Raw genomic sequence first — 14313 nt, 5'->3', positions numbered from 1 at the left:
TAGGATTTTTTTTCCCCATGTGTGGGTATGAGAAAGTATAAGTCTCCTTATTTTCTTGTCAAGAGCAGATCCTGAATGAGAGCACCATTCCTTTCCAAATTAATCTAAATCCTATTCAGCTAGAGTGAAAACACATCATTTTAATGACCCCATGGATTACTAGTACAGCTGAATTAATAATTGATTTTTCATTTTAGTGGCCGAACCAAAAAATCTGACAAAAAAACATTTTGTCAAACCCAAATGCAAATTTTTCAATTTTTCTCAGGAAAATGAAAAATCAAAAAAAGATGAATGAAACATTTTGTTCAACCTGAAACATTGTTTTCCCCAGGTTTTGTTTGTTTTGTTTTTTTGTTTGGATTGTTTAATTATGGGGCGTTAACTACCCTTTTTATTTTGTTCTTTTTATATGCATTGAGCTAAATTTAAAAATATGAAACATCATTTTCAAACAAACATTTCATTGCGAAAATGTCAAAATGGAACATTTTTACTTTTTTGAAAATAAACCCCCCTTTTTAGCTGAAACTATTCACTGAATAACATCCAAATTAGCAAATAGTTTTGCTTGACCTGAAACTGCCTTTTTCGTTGAATAAAATATTTGTCTGAAGAATTTTCATAGATTCATAGATTCTAGGACTGGAAGGGACCTCAAGAGGTCATCGAGTCCAGTCCCCTGCCTGCATGGCAGGACCAAATACTGTCTAGACCATCCCTGATAGACATTTATCTAACCTACTCTTAAATATCTCCAGAGATGGAGATTCCACAACCTCCCTAGGCAATTTATTCCAGTGTTTAACCACCCTGAAATTAGGAACTTTTTCTGATGTCCAACCTAGACCTCCCTTGCTGGAGTTTAAGCCCATTGCTTCTTGTTCTATCCTTAGAGGCTAAGGTGAACAAGTTTTCTCCCTCCTCCTTATGACACCCTTTTAGATACCTGAAAACTGCTATCACGTCCCCTCTCAGTCTTCTCTTTTCCAAACTAAACAAACCCAATTCTTTCAGCCTTCCTTCATAGGTCATGTTCTCAAGACCTATAATCATTCTTGTTGCTCTTCTCTTGACCCTTTCCAATTTCTCCACATCTTTCTTGAAATGTGGTGCCCAGAACTGTACACAATACTCCAGCTGAGGCCTAACCAGAGCAGAGTAGAGCGGAAGAATGACTTCTCGCGTCTTGCTCACAACACACCTGTTAATACATCCCAGAATCATGTTTGCTTTTTTTGCAACAGCATCACACTGTTGACTCATATTTAGCTTGTGGTCCACTATAACCCCTAGATCCCTTTCTGCCGTACTCCTTCCTAGACAGTCTCTTCCCATTCTCTATGTGTGAAACTGATTTTTTCTTCCTAAGTGGAGCACTTTGCATTTGTCTTTGTTAAACTTCATCCTGTTTAACTCAGACCATTTCTCCAATTTGTCCAGATCATTTTGAGTTATGACCCTGTCCTCCAAAGCAGTTGCAATCCCTCCCAGTTTGGTATCATCCACAAACTTAATAAGCGTACTTTCTATGCCAATATCTAAGTCGTTAATGAAGATATTGAACAGAGCCGGTCCCAAAACAGACCCCTACGGAACCCCACTCGTTATGCCTTTCCAGCAGGATTGGGAACCATTAATAACAACTCTCTGAGTACGGTTATCCAGCCAGTTATGCACCCACCTTATAGTAGCCCCATCTAAATTGTATTTGCCTAGTTTATTGATAAGAATATCACGCGAGACCATATCAAATGCCTTACTAAAGTCTAGGTATACCACATCCACAGCTTCTCCCTTATCCACAAGACTCGTTATCCTATCAAAGAAAGCTATCGGATTGGTTTGACATGATTTGTTCTTTACAAATCCATGCTGGCTGTTCCCTATCACCTTACCACCTTCCAAGTGTTTGCAGATGATTTCCTTAATTACTTGCTCCATTATCTTCCCTGGCACAGAAGTTAAACTAACTGGTCTGTAGTTTCCTGGGTTGTTTTTATTTCCCTTTTTATAGATGGGCACTATATTTGCCCTTTTCCAGTCTTCTGGAATCTCTCCCGTCTCCCATGATTTTCCAAAGATAATAGCTAGAGGCTCAGATACCTCCTCTATTAGCTCCTTGAGTATTCTAGGATGCATTTCATCAGACCCTGGTGACTTGCAGGCATCTAACTTTTCTAAGTGATTTTTAACTTGTTCTTTTTTTATTTTATCTGCTAAACCTACCCCCTTCTCATTAGCATTCACTATGTTAGGCATTCCTTCAGACTTCTTGGTGAAGACCGAAACAAAGAAGTCATTAAGCATCTCTGCCATTTCCAAGTTTCCTGTTACTGTTTCTCCCTCTTCACTAAGCAGTGGGCCTACCCTGTCTTTGGTCTTCCTCTTGCTTCTAATGTATTGATAAAAAGTCTTCTTGTTTCCCTTTATTCCCGTAGCTAGTTTGAGCTCATTTTGTGCCTTTGCCTTTCTAATCTTGCCCCTGCATTCCTGTGTTGTTTGCCTATATTCATCCTTTGTAATCTGTCCATGCAAGATCTCGTGGTTAAGCCAAGGTGGTCTTTTGCCATATTTTCTATCTTTCCTAACCAGCGGAATTGCTTGCTTTTGGGCCCTTAATAGTGTCCCTTTGAAAAACTGCCAACTCTCCTCAGTTGTTTTTCCCCTCAGTCTTGATTCCCATGGGACCTTACCTATCAGCTCTCTGAGTTTATCAAATTCTGCCTTCCTGAAATCCATTGTCTCTATTTTGCTGTTCTCCCTTCTACCCTTCCTTAGAATTGCAAACTCTATGATTTTGCCCAGTTCTAATTACCAGTAGTGGAGAAAAGGAATTTTCTTTAAACATGTTTTAATCTTGTGAGGTTCCTTTAATCTCCCTTTTTTAATGTTGATGAGACGAGTAAAGCCCCAGCATCACACAGAGAATACCAAATCCATCACTGGGAAATGATTGTTATTAGCAGAGACCTCCATCTCACAGCTGTTAAATGTTTTTTTTTCCCCCTCAGTGTCTGACTGAGACTTCTCTCCTGTTGCAGTGAGAGAATAGAAGAAACATGCTTAAAGAGATCACATGACTATAGATCAGCCCAGCTCTGCATAATTTATAGGGAATAACACCATCTCTTTCCATTTCAGAGAGACTGACAGTGGAATTAGGTAAGATGATAAGTTTCTATGTTGCATATCATGGATATGCAAATTCTAATCTGCTCCAGAATGACATCACTTCTCTCTACAAATGTCCAGGCAATCCAGCCTCTATAAACATATTTATTTTCCTTTGTTTGCAGATTTCAGGAAGGCTCGAAGCTACATGGGTGAGTGGGACAGCACTGAGAAGCAATGCTGACTGTAGAATGGGGCCAGATGTGTCTGTTGATAAATTGTATAGTCAATTGTTTGATCACATTTTGGTTCCTTATTTCATTATGAAATGTACTTAAGAGATCAAATAACCAGTTTCAGTTAGGTTTATTAATATGGTATAGGAAAAAGATTCTATAAGATACCAATGTCCCAAGAGTGGTCCTGTAAAGCTATGTTATGTTCACATGATGCAGAAGGTGTGCTTCCCAAAGTTACACCTCAAAAGCTATCCTTTTTTACTCTATTTGTTTACCAGTAAAAGGTACCATATGCCTCATTTGAAACTAGAGTCAACCAATTAGCTTTTATCTTGTTTTTCTGGTCCCATTATGCACCCTAATCTTTGTTCTGGATACATGCATTCCAGGTTCTAAGGGGCATGAATCTTGTAGGTTTGGTACCAGGATAAATAGGTTTGCAAGGATTTTGCTCTTTCTGTTGCTCTATGGAAACAATTATATATCCTGATACTGACAGTGTTCCTATTTAAGCCAAAGCTTACTTCAGCTAATGCAAGGTTTATGAGATACTTAGCATAAATTAAGAGGATTTTAATAAAGATTCAGGGCAATTTGGGCTTCACAACTTCTATATTAATGCTTAATAATATGTATTTTTAAATGCATGGAATATATACTGCGGGTAGTATTATCAGCACAATATATATGTGTACTAGCCAGCATATATTAGTCCAGGGGTTGGCAACCTTTCAGAAGTGGTGTGCCGAGTCTTCATTTAGTCACTCTAATTTAAGGTTTCGCATGCCAGTAATACATTTTAACGTTTTTAGAATGTCTCTTTCTATAAGTCTATAATATATAACTAAACTATTGTTGTATGTAAAGTAAATAGGTTTTTAAAATGTTTAAGAAGCTTCATTTAAAATTAAATTAAAATGCAGAGCCCCCTGGAATGGTGGCCAGGACCCGGGCAGTGTGAGTGCCACTGAAAATCAGCTCACATGCCGCCTTTGGCACGCGTGCCATAGGTTGCCTACCCCTGTATTAGTCAATGCTGTGTAATATACAAAAGCTGTAGCTTATCATTAGAGTTTGTGGTGGGGGTGAATTGATGGCCATAACCACCCACTCCCCAAACAGTAGGCACCCGATAGTCCAGATTTTGAAATACAACATGTATTCCAAAATTAGGTATGGAAAGACAAGCCACATGGAACCACTGTAAGAACAGGCTGGCGAGTGTGTGCATTGCAAGACATAAAACAGAAGTCTCATGAATGGTCTGTCCTTCACTAAGTATGATTACAAGTTGCTTTTGCCCTGGTGAAAGAGGACTGAATTCTCCATTGCAATGTATTGACTTTGCCACAGGTACCATGATAATCTGAATTCATTTACATCACCTTAAATGTTGTGTGGCATAGGAGGCCTGTGGTATGCAGGAGGACAGATGGGATGATCTGGTGGTCCCTTCTGGCCTTAAACTCTATGACATTAGTGGTACAAGTAGAGCTGGGTGAAAATTTTTGGCAAATAGTAAATTTGCGAAATAACAGTATCTTTCAGAACACCAAAACTAATCATGAATTTGAGTCAAATTTGGCAAATAGTTTTTGGTGGAATAAAAATGGATTTTTTTCAAAAAAGTTGAAATGGTTCTACCATTTCAAAATGAAACATTCTGAGTTTTCATTTTGAAATGCTGTTTCATAATTTAGCCATATTTATTGTTTAAAAGAAAAAAAAGACAAAATGAAAAGCCAAAACCCATTTTTTTTTCAGATTAAAAAAAAAACTGAACATTTAACAAAACAAAATGGGGAAAAGAAAAAGAAAGAAAAAAATGTTTCAGGGTTTTCATTTTGTTTCATTCTTGGCAGTTTTCAATCTGAAATGATCCGTTCTTGTAGGTTTTGGTTTTGGTTTAATTGAAAAATAGTGAGACTATTCAGGTTTGGTTCAAAACCTATCAAAACAATTTTCTGGTTAACCCCCATACAGCAGAATCATTTATTCATTCAGCTTCAAATATAAGTGATGTTCTGAGCACGAACTAGCAGGCTATCCTTTCTCATGTCCTTTAATGGCCTGTCATCAGCAAACCATCTCATTACCCCTCCACATGGAGAACAATTGATCACCAGCCTCTTTATAACAGTTCTTAACATGTTTACAGATCTTTTTCACGTCTTCTTTTCTCAAGACTGGACATGCCCATGTTTTTTAACCTTTGCTCTGGTTTCTCTCCCCAGTTCCTATCACTCTGGATCCAGATTGTAAACACCCTGCACTGAAAGTGTCTGTGGATGGGAGAAGAGTCTGGCATGAACCTGAATCTCCAGAGCAGACCACCTTCTATGGACCTCTCATCGCAGTGGGGAGGGAGGGGTTTGTGGGTGGGAGGCAGTACTGGGAGGTGGAGGTGGGGGATGAACCAGACTGGGAACTGGGGGTGCTGAGCGAGACTGTGAGGGACAGAGTGATAGCAGCACAGTTAGAGAATACCCCTGTGGAGGGGTGCTGGTCCCTGCGGAGATCTGAGGGGCTATATCACCCCAATGAGGCAAACACTAAAATCCGGGAGTGGGATTTATGGCCGACAGTGATTGGGGTTTATCTGGATAGAGAAGCAAGGACAGTTTCATTTTATAATGTTAATGTCTTGGCTGATATTTTTGTGATGCCTCTTGACAATTCAGAGAAAGTGTATCCATTCCTCAGGCTTAGTCAGGACAAGGGGAGAGACAATGGAAAACCCCTCAGCATATGCTCCCGCAGAGACTGGGATTTCCCTACGAAATTATCAATGCAGACTGTTTGTCAGGATAGAGACAATGACCCATATTCCCTGTCATCCTGAGCCTAAGAAGATGGGAGAAGAGAAGAAATCAGAGCAGGACCATCCACAACTAAACAAAAGGCTAAAGCAGGGATGGAAGAAATTACTAAATCTCGTGGCTTGAAATTCGACCATAAGAAACTCACTCCTAGGTTTAAAAAAAATCATCCAAGGGAATGCACTTACCCCTTGCATCCATCCCCACTGAGTTGTACCTGAGCAGGACTATTGTCTGCTGTGAAATCTTTGGAAATGGATTTTCTGTTTTTTTTTATGTCCCAATCTCCCAAGGATCAGCAAACCTGATAGAGATATTAGCCCCAAACTGATATGTTAGGGAAAACACCACAATGCTCATTGAGCCCAGTGATCGGGGCACTCACCAGCGATGGGGGCGATCTACATTCCAGTCCTAGTGCCAATGACCATTCAATTAGTTATACAAAATGGAAACGCTTCAACAGGAGAGACTGAGTAAGCTCTATGCCAGAATTTTGAATGGCCCACAGGTTAGGGTGCTCACGTGAGTTATGGAGCCCTGGCTTTAAGTCCCTGCTCCACTTCAGGCTGAGTGGCGAACTGAACCTGGTTCTCCCACATCCTGGGTGAGTGCTGTAACTACTGGGTGTAAGGGGGTAGTGGCTTCTTCCTTTTTTTTTTTTTTTTGGTGAGGAAGGGCTAGTCTGGCTTAGGTGCTATGACACAGAGGTTCCTTGACCAAGGGTCCCTCATTGTTTCCAAACAACTGTTATCTCAGACCTGACAAACTCACTAAATCAAACATATCTTGCAGGATATTTTCCCATAAACAGTTACATGTGAGGTATCTACAGAAAGATTGTAACTAAGACTCCTAATCATTGTGAGCAGGGCTGGCTCCAGGCACCAGCTTGGCAAGCAGGTGCTTGGGGTGGCCACTCTGGAGAGGGGCGGCAGGTCCAGCTATTCGGTGGCAATTTGGCGGACGGTCCCTCACTCCTGCTCGGAGCGAAGGACCTTCCGCCGAATTGCCGCCGCAGATCGCGATCGCGGCTTTTTTTTTTTTTTTTTGGCTGTTTGGGGCGGCCAAAACCCTGGAGCCGGCCCTGATTGTGAGATATGTGTACACGTAATATTTAACTAACAGTAGGGTTACCATACGTCCGGATTTTCCCAGACATGTCCGGCTTTTGGGGGCTCAAATCCCCGTCCGGGGGGAAATCCCCAAAAGCCGGGCATGTCCGGGAAAATCGGGAGGGAGGGAGGGCTCGGCCGGGGCCTCTTTGGCCGGGGCCGGTGCAGGGCCGGAGTCGCGGGGCTGGGAGCCGGGCCGGGCGCGCGGTGCCGGGCCGGGGTCCAGGGGCGCAGTGCCGGGCCGGGAGCCGGGCCGGGGCCGCGGGGCCGGGCCGCCGGGGGGGTGCGCTGGGCCGCGGGGCCGGTCCAGGGTCGCGGAGCCGGGGGGGTGCGCTGGGCCGCCGGGGCCGGGAGCCGGGGGGGTGTGCTGGGCCGCGGGGCCGGTCCAGGGTCGCGGAGCCGGGGGGGTGCGCTGGGCCGCCGGGGCCGGGAGCCGGGGGGGTACGCTGGGCCGCGGGGCCGGGAGCCGGGGGGGTGCGCTGGGCCGCGGGGCCGGTCCAGGGTCGTGGAGCCGGGGGGGTGCGCTGGGCCGCCGGGGGCCGGCCGACAGTGCTGGGCGGGCCGGGGCCGGCACCCCAGGGCACGAGCGGACCCAGGCTGGAGCCGCCGGGGGGGCCAGCCTGGGCCGCACCTCCTCCCCCCCCACCCCCCCTTACCTGCTCAGGCTTCCCGCGAATTAAATGTTCGCGGGAAGCAGGGGAGGGGGCGGAGACTTTGGGGAGGGGGCGGAGTTGGGGCAGGGGAGGGGGCGGGGCCAGGGCCCTGTGGAGTGTCCTCCTTTTGGAGGCACAAAATATGGTAACCCTAACTAACAGTGTATTTATATTGAAAGTTTGCTTTATGAACTCCAGTAAAACTAGTCACCAGGGGAAAATGTGTCTCAATGATGGCTTATTAGGGCAGCAAGGAGTTGTCACACCTCCCAGGTTAGGCGGTGATGCAATGCAAGGCTCAGTTGTGTAGCCTTGCTCCATCCCAAGACTTCCAATGGAAAACCATCAATGACAACTGCACACAATCAAAAGCACTTGGAAATGAAAAAAAAAGAACATTACAACAAACAGGGGTTTGCCCTTTCTGTGAATAGAGATAAAGCAGGTTTCAGGATAGCAGAGTGGGGAGAGGCTCTCTGTATCCATTCAGTGAGGAAACATCTTGAGTAGGGTGGTGTCCTCATGAACAATTGTAACCTGGAGTCTCTGCAGTCCTCCAATCAGCTCTACAACAGACTGAACTTTTTGGGGGGGGGGGGGGGAAGCCTACTATATTACACAGGAAAGATAACTGTTAATAAGTGTAGGCCCTTTTAGTATTTTAATATTTTGTTTTCTATTGTAACAATTTGTTCCCATAACCCCTGTTTCTAGTAGAACCTCTAGCCTTTCTTAAATAAAACTACTTCTGTTTTATTACTAGTGCTGTGGGTTATATAAGAGCGGGGTATTAAGGTAACACTCAGGTACACTGCCCCTTCGGGAGCAGAGGATCTCGGATTTCTGTGAATAGTCAGTGTCGGGGCTGGGTACCTCAGGGAAACACTTCAAAGGGATTGAGGTGCACCTATTGTTAACCCGCAAGGTGAAGACAGGGCTGGCATAGCCTGGAGGAGAGGGCTGGAGTGACTGAAAGGCTGCTGGTGTCAGGGAGCTGACATCCAGTCAAGCTCAGGGAGGATTCCCTCAGGCTGGAGGGGGCAGTAACAACAACTCACAGTCCTGGGTACCCCGAGAACTGTCGTCACAGGGACCTAACTCCAAGGTACAGCACATGTCAGATAATCCGAAGTGGAGAGAGGTGCCTCATTCCAGGGCATATTTAGGCTTCTAACTCTCTTTGAGGGTACTGATAAATTGGAGAGGGTTCAGAGAAGAGCCATGAGAATTATTAAAGAATTGGAAACATGCCTTCTAGTGATAGACTGAAGGAGCTCAATTTATTTGGCTTAACAAAGAGAAGGTTATGGGGTGACATAATTACAGTCTATAAGTACCTACATGAGGAAGTGATTAATACTAGGCTCTTTGGTCTAGCAGAGAAAGGTAGAAGTCAAGCCAATGGCTGGAAGTTGAAGCTAGGAAATAAAGTGCAAATTCTTAACAGTGAGAGTAATTAACCATCGGCACAAATTACCAAGGGCCGCAGTGGATTCCCCATCACTGACAATTTTTAAATTAAAGTTAGATGTCTCCTTGTCCTCCCTGTTCTCTTTTGCTTTGGGGAAGCACTGGAGGAATAGGGATTTTCCTCACTTTCATTTTGCTGCGGCAAGGTGAGGGACATGACCAGGTGGTGCTGGCTGCCTCTCTGCTCTGCCCTGCCCTGCAATGAGATACTCAGAGTCAGGACGGGAGCAGCCCCACAAAGTGCCCTGGGATGTAAGAGGGTCCCCTGCTTGGTGTAGGGAGAAGGGCCAGACAGCCTGGGGGGAAGGGGGGATGATGCCCCTACAGTCTCCCTATAGCAAGAGAGCTTCCAGGGACTGAGCTGAGGCTGACCAGCCTATAGTTCCCTGGATCCACCTTCTTCACTTTTTTAAGGATGGGCACTACATAAGCCTTTTTCCAATCATCCGGGACCTCCCCCAATCACCATGAGTTTTCAAATGTAATGGCCAATGGCTCTGCAATCACATCCGCCAACTCCTTTAGCACCCTCCAATGCAGTGCATCTGGCCCCATGGACTTGTGTTCCTCCAGATTTTCTAAATAGTCCTGAACCACTTGTTTCTCCACAAAGGGCTAGTCACCTCCTCCCCATACTGTGCTGCCCAGTGCAGTAGTCTGGGAGCTGACCTTGTTCGTGAAGATAGAGGCAAAAAAAGCATTGAGTGCATTAGCTTTTTCCTCTTCCTCTGTCACTAGGTTGCCTCCTCCATTCAGTAAGGGGCCCACACTTTCCTTGATTTTCTTCTTTTTGCTAACATACCTGAAGAAACCCTTCTCGTTACTCTTAACATCCCTTGTTAGCTGCAACTCCAATTGTGATTTGCCCTTCCTGATTTCACTTCTGCGTGCCTGAGCAATATTTTTATATTCCTCCCTGGTCATTTTTCCAAGCTTCCACTTCTTGTAAGCTTCTTTTTTTGTGTTTAAGATCAGCAAGGATTTCACTGTTAAGCCAAGCTGATCGCCTGCCATATTTACTATTCTTTCTACACATCGGGATGGTTTGTTCCTGCAATAAGGATTCTTTAAAATACAGCCAGCTCTTCTGGACTCCTTTCCCCCACATGTTATTCTCCCAGGGGAACCTGCCCATCAGTTCCCTGAGGAAGTCATAGTCTGCTTTGCTGAAGTCCAGGGTCCATATTCTGCTGCTCTCCTTTCTTCCTTTTGTCAGGATCCTGAACTCAATCATCTCATGGTCACTGCTGGTCAGCCTCACCTTGGCTCCTCGAAAAATTATGAAGCAGGTCCTCAAGGAATCAATTCTGAAGCACTTCGAGGAGAGGAAAGTGATCAGGAACAGTCAGCATGGATTCACCAAGTGAAAGTCATGCCTTACAAACCTAATTGCTTTCTGTGATGAGATAACTGGCTCTGTGGATGAGGGGAAAGCAGTGGGCGTGTTATTCCTTGACTTTAGCAAAGCTTTTGATACGGTCTCTCACAGTATTCTTGCCAGCAAGTTAAAGAAGTATGGGCTGGATGAATGGACTATAAAGTGAACAGAAAACTTGCAAAATCATCGGGCTCAATGGGCAGTGATCAATGGATCCATGTCTAGTTGGCAGCCGGTATCAAATGGAGTGCCCCAAGGGTTGGTCCTGGGGCCGGTTTTGTTCAATATCTTCATTAATGATCTGGAGGATGGCATGGATTGCATACTCAGCAAGTTTGCAGATAACACTAAACTGGGAGGAGTGTAGATATGCTGGAGGGTAGGGATAGGATACAGAGGGACCTAGACAAATTAGAGGATTGGGCCAAAAGAAATCTGATGAGGTTCAACAAGGACAAGTGTAGAGTCCTGCACTTAGGATGGAAGAATCCCATTCATTGTTACAGACTAGGGACCGAATGGCTAGGTAGAAGTTCTGCAGAAAAGGACCTAGGGGTTACAGTGGACAAGAAGCTGGATATGAGTTAACAGTGTACCCTTGTTGCCAAGAATGCTAATGACATTTTGGGCTGTATAAGTAGGAGCACTGCCAGTAGATCGAGGAAATTGATCATTACTCTCTATTCGGCATTATTAAGGCCTCATCTGGAGTACTGTGTCCAGTTTAGGCCCCGCAGTACAAGAAGGATGTGGAAAAATTGGAAAGAGTCCAGCAGAGAGCAATAAAAATGATTAGGGGCTGGAACACATGCAGGGCCAGTGCAAGGAAGTTTCGTGGCCTAGGCGAAACTTCCATCTTGCGCCCCCCCACCAGTGCCCCCCAGCTAACCCGGCCCCCTCACGGCAGCTAACCCAGCCCCCCACCCAGGGAGCCCCCCCTGCAGCAACTACCCCCCCCCCCCTGCAGCTAACCCCGCCCGGGGAGACACCCCCCCCCACGGAAGCTAACCCCACCCGGGGAGCCCGCCCCAGCTCACCTCGGCTCTGCCTCCTCCGCTGAGCACACCGGTGCCGCTCTAATTCTCCTCCTCTTCCAGGCTTGCGGCGCCGATTGGAGGAGAATTAGAGCGGGGGCTGTCTGCTCAGCAGAGGAGGCAGAGTGGAGGTAATCTGATCCCCTGTGTGCCCCCCCCCATTACTGCGGGCGGCCCTCCCCACGCCCCAGCTCACCTACACTCCACTTCCTCCCCTGAGCGGGCTTTTAGGCGCCCCCAACCACTAGGCACCCTAGGTGGCACCCTAAATGGTTGCACTGGCCCTGAACACATGACTTATGAGGAGATGCTGAGGGAACTGGGATTATTTAGTCTCCAGAAGAGAAGAATGAGGGGGGATTTGATAGCTGTTTTCAACTACTCGAAAGGGAGTTCCAAAGAAGATGGATCTAGACTGTTCTCAGTGGTACCAGATGACAGAACAAGGAGTAATGGTCTCAAGTTGCAGTGGAGGAGGTTTAGGTTGGATATTAGGAAAAACTTTTTCACTAGGAGGGTGGTGAAGCTCTGGAATGTGTTACCTAGGGAGGTGGTGGAATCTCCTTCCATAGAGGTCTTTAAGGTCAGACTTGACAAAGCCCTAGCTGGGATAATTTAGTTGGGGATTGGTCCTGCTTTGAGTAGAGGGTTGGACTAGATGACTAGATGACCTCCTGAGGTCCCTTCCAACCCTGATATTCTGTTAAGAGAGCTGACTGCCACTGGGCCTCATTTTCCCAGTGTGGTCCATGCTGGGCTCTCCCAGATCAGGGACCCGACTCTCTGAGGCACTTGCAGTTGGGCTGAGCCCATCTGCTGCTGTCTCCAGTCCCCGAAGAACCTTCCCATCCCGGCCCTGCCAACTGTCCCAGGATCTCACATCCAGCACAGCCCACAGAGGCTCCCGCTCCTTTAGTTTGCTCTATGATTCAGAGAGCCCCTTTACTTCCTTCCTCAGTCAGTCTCCCTCCTCATTTGTTCCCTTTTCATCCCTTTCACGTGCCCCTAATTTTAAAGGCCATAAACCAAAGTTCCCCAGGTTCCAGGCAGATTTAGTATCCATGCTTTTTAGAGTTGAAAACTATTTATATTACATACAGAAACTATAATGATAAATATTATTTAGGTTCTTCCCCTTCTGCATCCATCCTGTGCAGTGAATCAGACAGGGTACCTGTGGATAATAAATGATCTGGAAAAAGGGGTAAGCAGTGATATTGCAAAGTTTGTAGATGATACAAAATAACTCAAGATAGTTAAGTCCCAGGCAGGCTGCGAAGAGTTACGAAGGGCTCTCACAAAACTGGGTGACTTGGCATCTAAAAGGCAGATGAAATTCCGTGTTGATAAATGCAAAGTAACGCACATGGAAAACATAATCCCAACTATACATACAAAATGATGTAATCTAAATTAACTGTTACCACTCAAGAAAGAGATCTTGGAGCCATTGTGGATAGTTCTCTGAAAACATCTGCTCAATATGCAGTGGCAATAAAAAAAAAAAACTAATAGAATGTTAGGAACCATTAGGAAAGGGATAGATCATAAGATGAAAAATATCATAATGCCACTAGATAAATCCAGGGTCTGCCAATACCTTGAATACTGCATGCAGTTCTGGTTGCCTCATCTCAAAAAAGATATCTTAGAAATGGAAAAGGTACAGAGGAGGGCAACAATAATGATTAAGGGTATGAAATGGCTTCCATATGATGAGAGATTAAAATGACTGGGACTGTTCTTGGAAAAGAGATGACTAAGGGGGAGGTATGATAGAGGTATGATAGAGGTCATTACAATTATTAATGGTGTGGATACAGTTTATAAGAAAGTGTTATTTACTCATTCACATAACACTGGAACAAGGGGTCACTCAATGAAAGTAATAGGTAGCAAGTTTAAAACAAACAAAAGAAAGTATTTCTTCACACAACGCACAGCCTGTGGAACTCATTGCTAGTGTATGTTGTGAAGCCAAAACTACAACTTGGTTCAAAGAAGAACTAGATAAGTTCATGGAGGATAGGTTCATCAATAGCTATTAGCCAAGTTGGGCAGTGGTGCAACCCTATGATCTGGTTGTCCCTAACCCTCTGATTGCCAGATGCTGGGCCTGCATGATGGGGGATGGATCACTTGGTAATTACCCTGTTCTGATCATTCACTTTGAAGCATCTGGCACTGGCCATTGTTGGAAGTGAAGATACTCATCCAGATGGACCATTGGTCTGACCCTGTGTGGCTGTTCTTATATTCTTATGGAAAAAAGAGTAAGAGATCATATCATTGACAATTGTATCATAATACAGACACACACGGGGGGCAGGGGAAGTGAATTGAGGTAACCATATCTCTTCATTTTCTAACTTTTGAGTGTTTGAAGTTGTATCCTAAAAAAATGTTATTTTAATGCAGAAAATGTTTTGTATATCATGTTCATATTTTTTTGTATATAATTTCCTATGTTTTAATAAAAGGAAAATATAGA

At 44.8% G+C, this 14313-nt stretch overlaps 1 protein-coding gene across 1 annotated transcript in view; it reads left to right on the top strand.

The window, feature by feature from the left end:
• Positions 1–8696, top strand: part of LOC135976288 (butyrophilin subfamily 3 member A2-like) — a 31491-nt gene extending 22795 nt beyond the window's left edge. The window contains exons 9-12 of the mRNA XM_065571319.1: positions 3145–3165; positions 3300–3326; positions 5588–7040; positions 8074–8696. Of these exons, the coding sequence (XP_065427391.1) occupies positions 3145–3165; positions 3300–3326; positions 5588–6195 (656 nt within the window). The 3' untranslated portion in view covers positions 6196–7040; positions 8074–8696. The remainder of the gene's footprint in view (positions 1–3144; positions 3166–3299; positions 3327–5587; positions 7041–8073) is intronic.
• The last annotated feature ends 5617 nt before the right edge of the window (positions 8697–14313 follow it).

The sequence above is a fragment of the Chrysemys picta genome, chromosome 17 (genome assembly GCF_011386835.1).
Source record: "Chrysemys picta bellii isolate R12L10 chromosome 17, ASM1138683v2, whole genome shotgun sequence".
In the NCBI taxonomy this organism is placed as follows: Eukaryota; Metazoa; Chordata; order Testudines; family Emydidae; genus Chrysemys; species Chrysemys picta.
The sequence above is the reverse complement of the archived record's forward strand: the minus strand, read 5'-3'. Positions and strand labels throughout refer to the sequence as shown.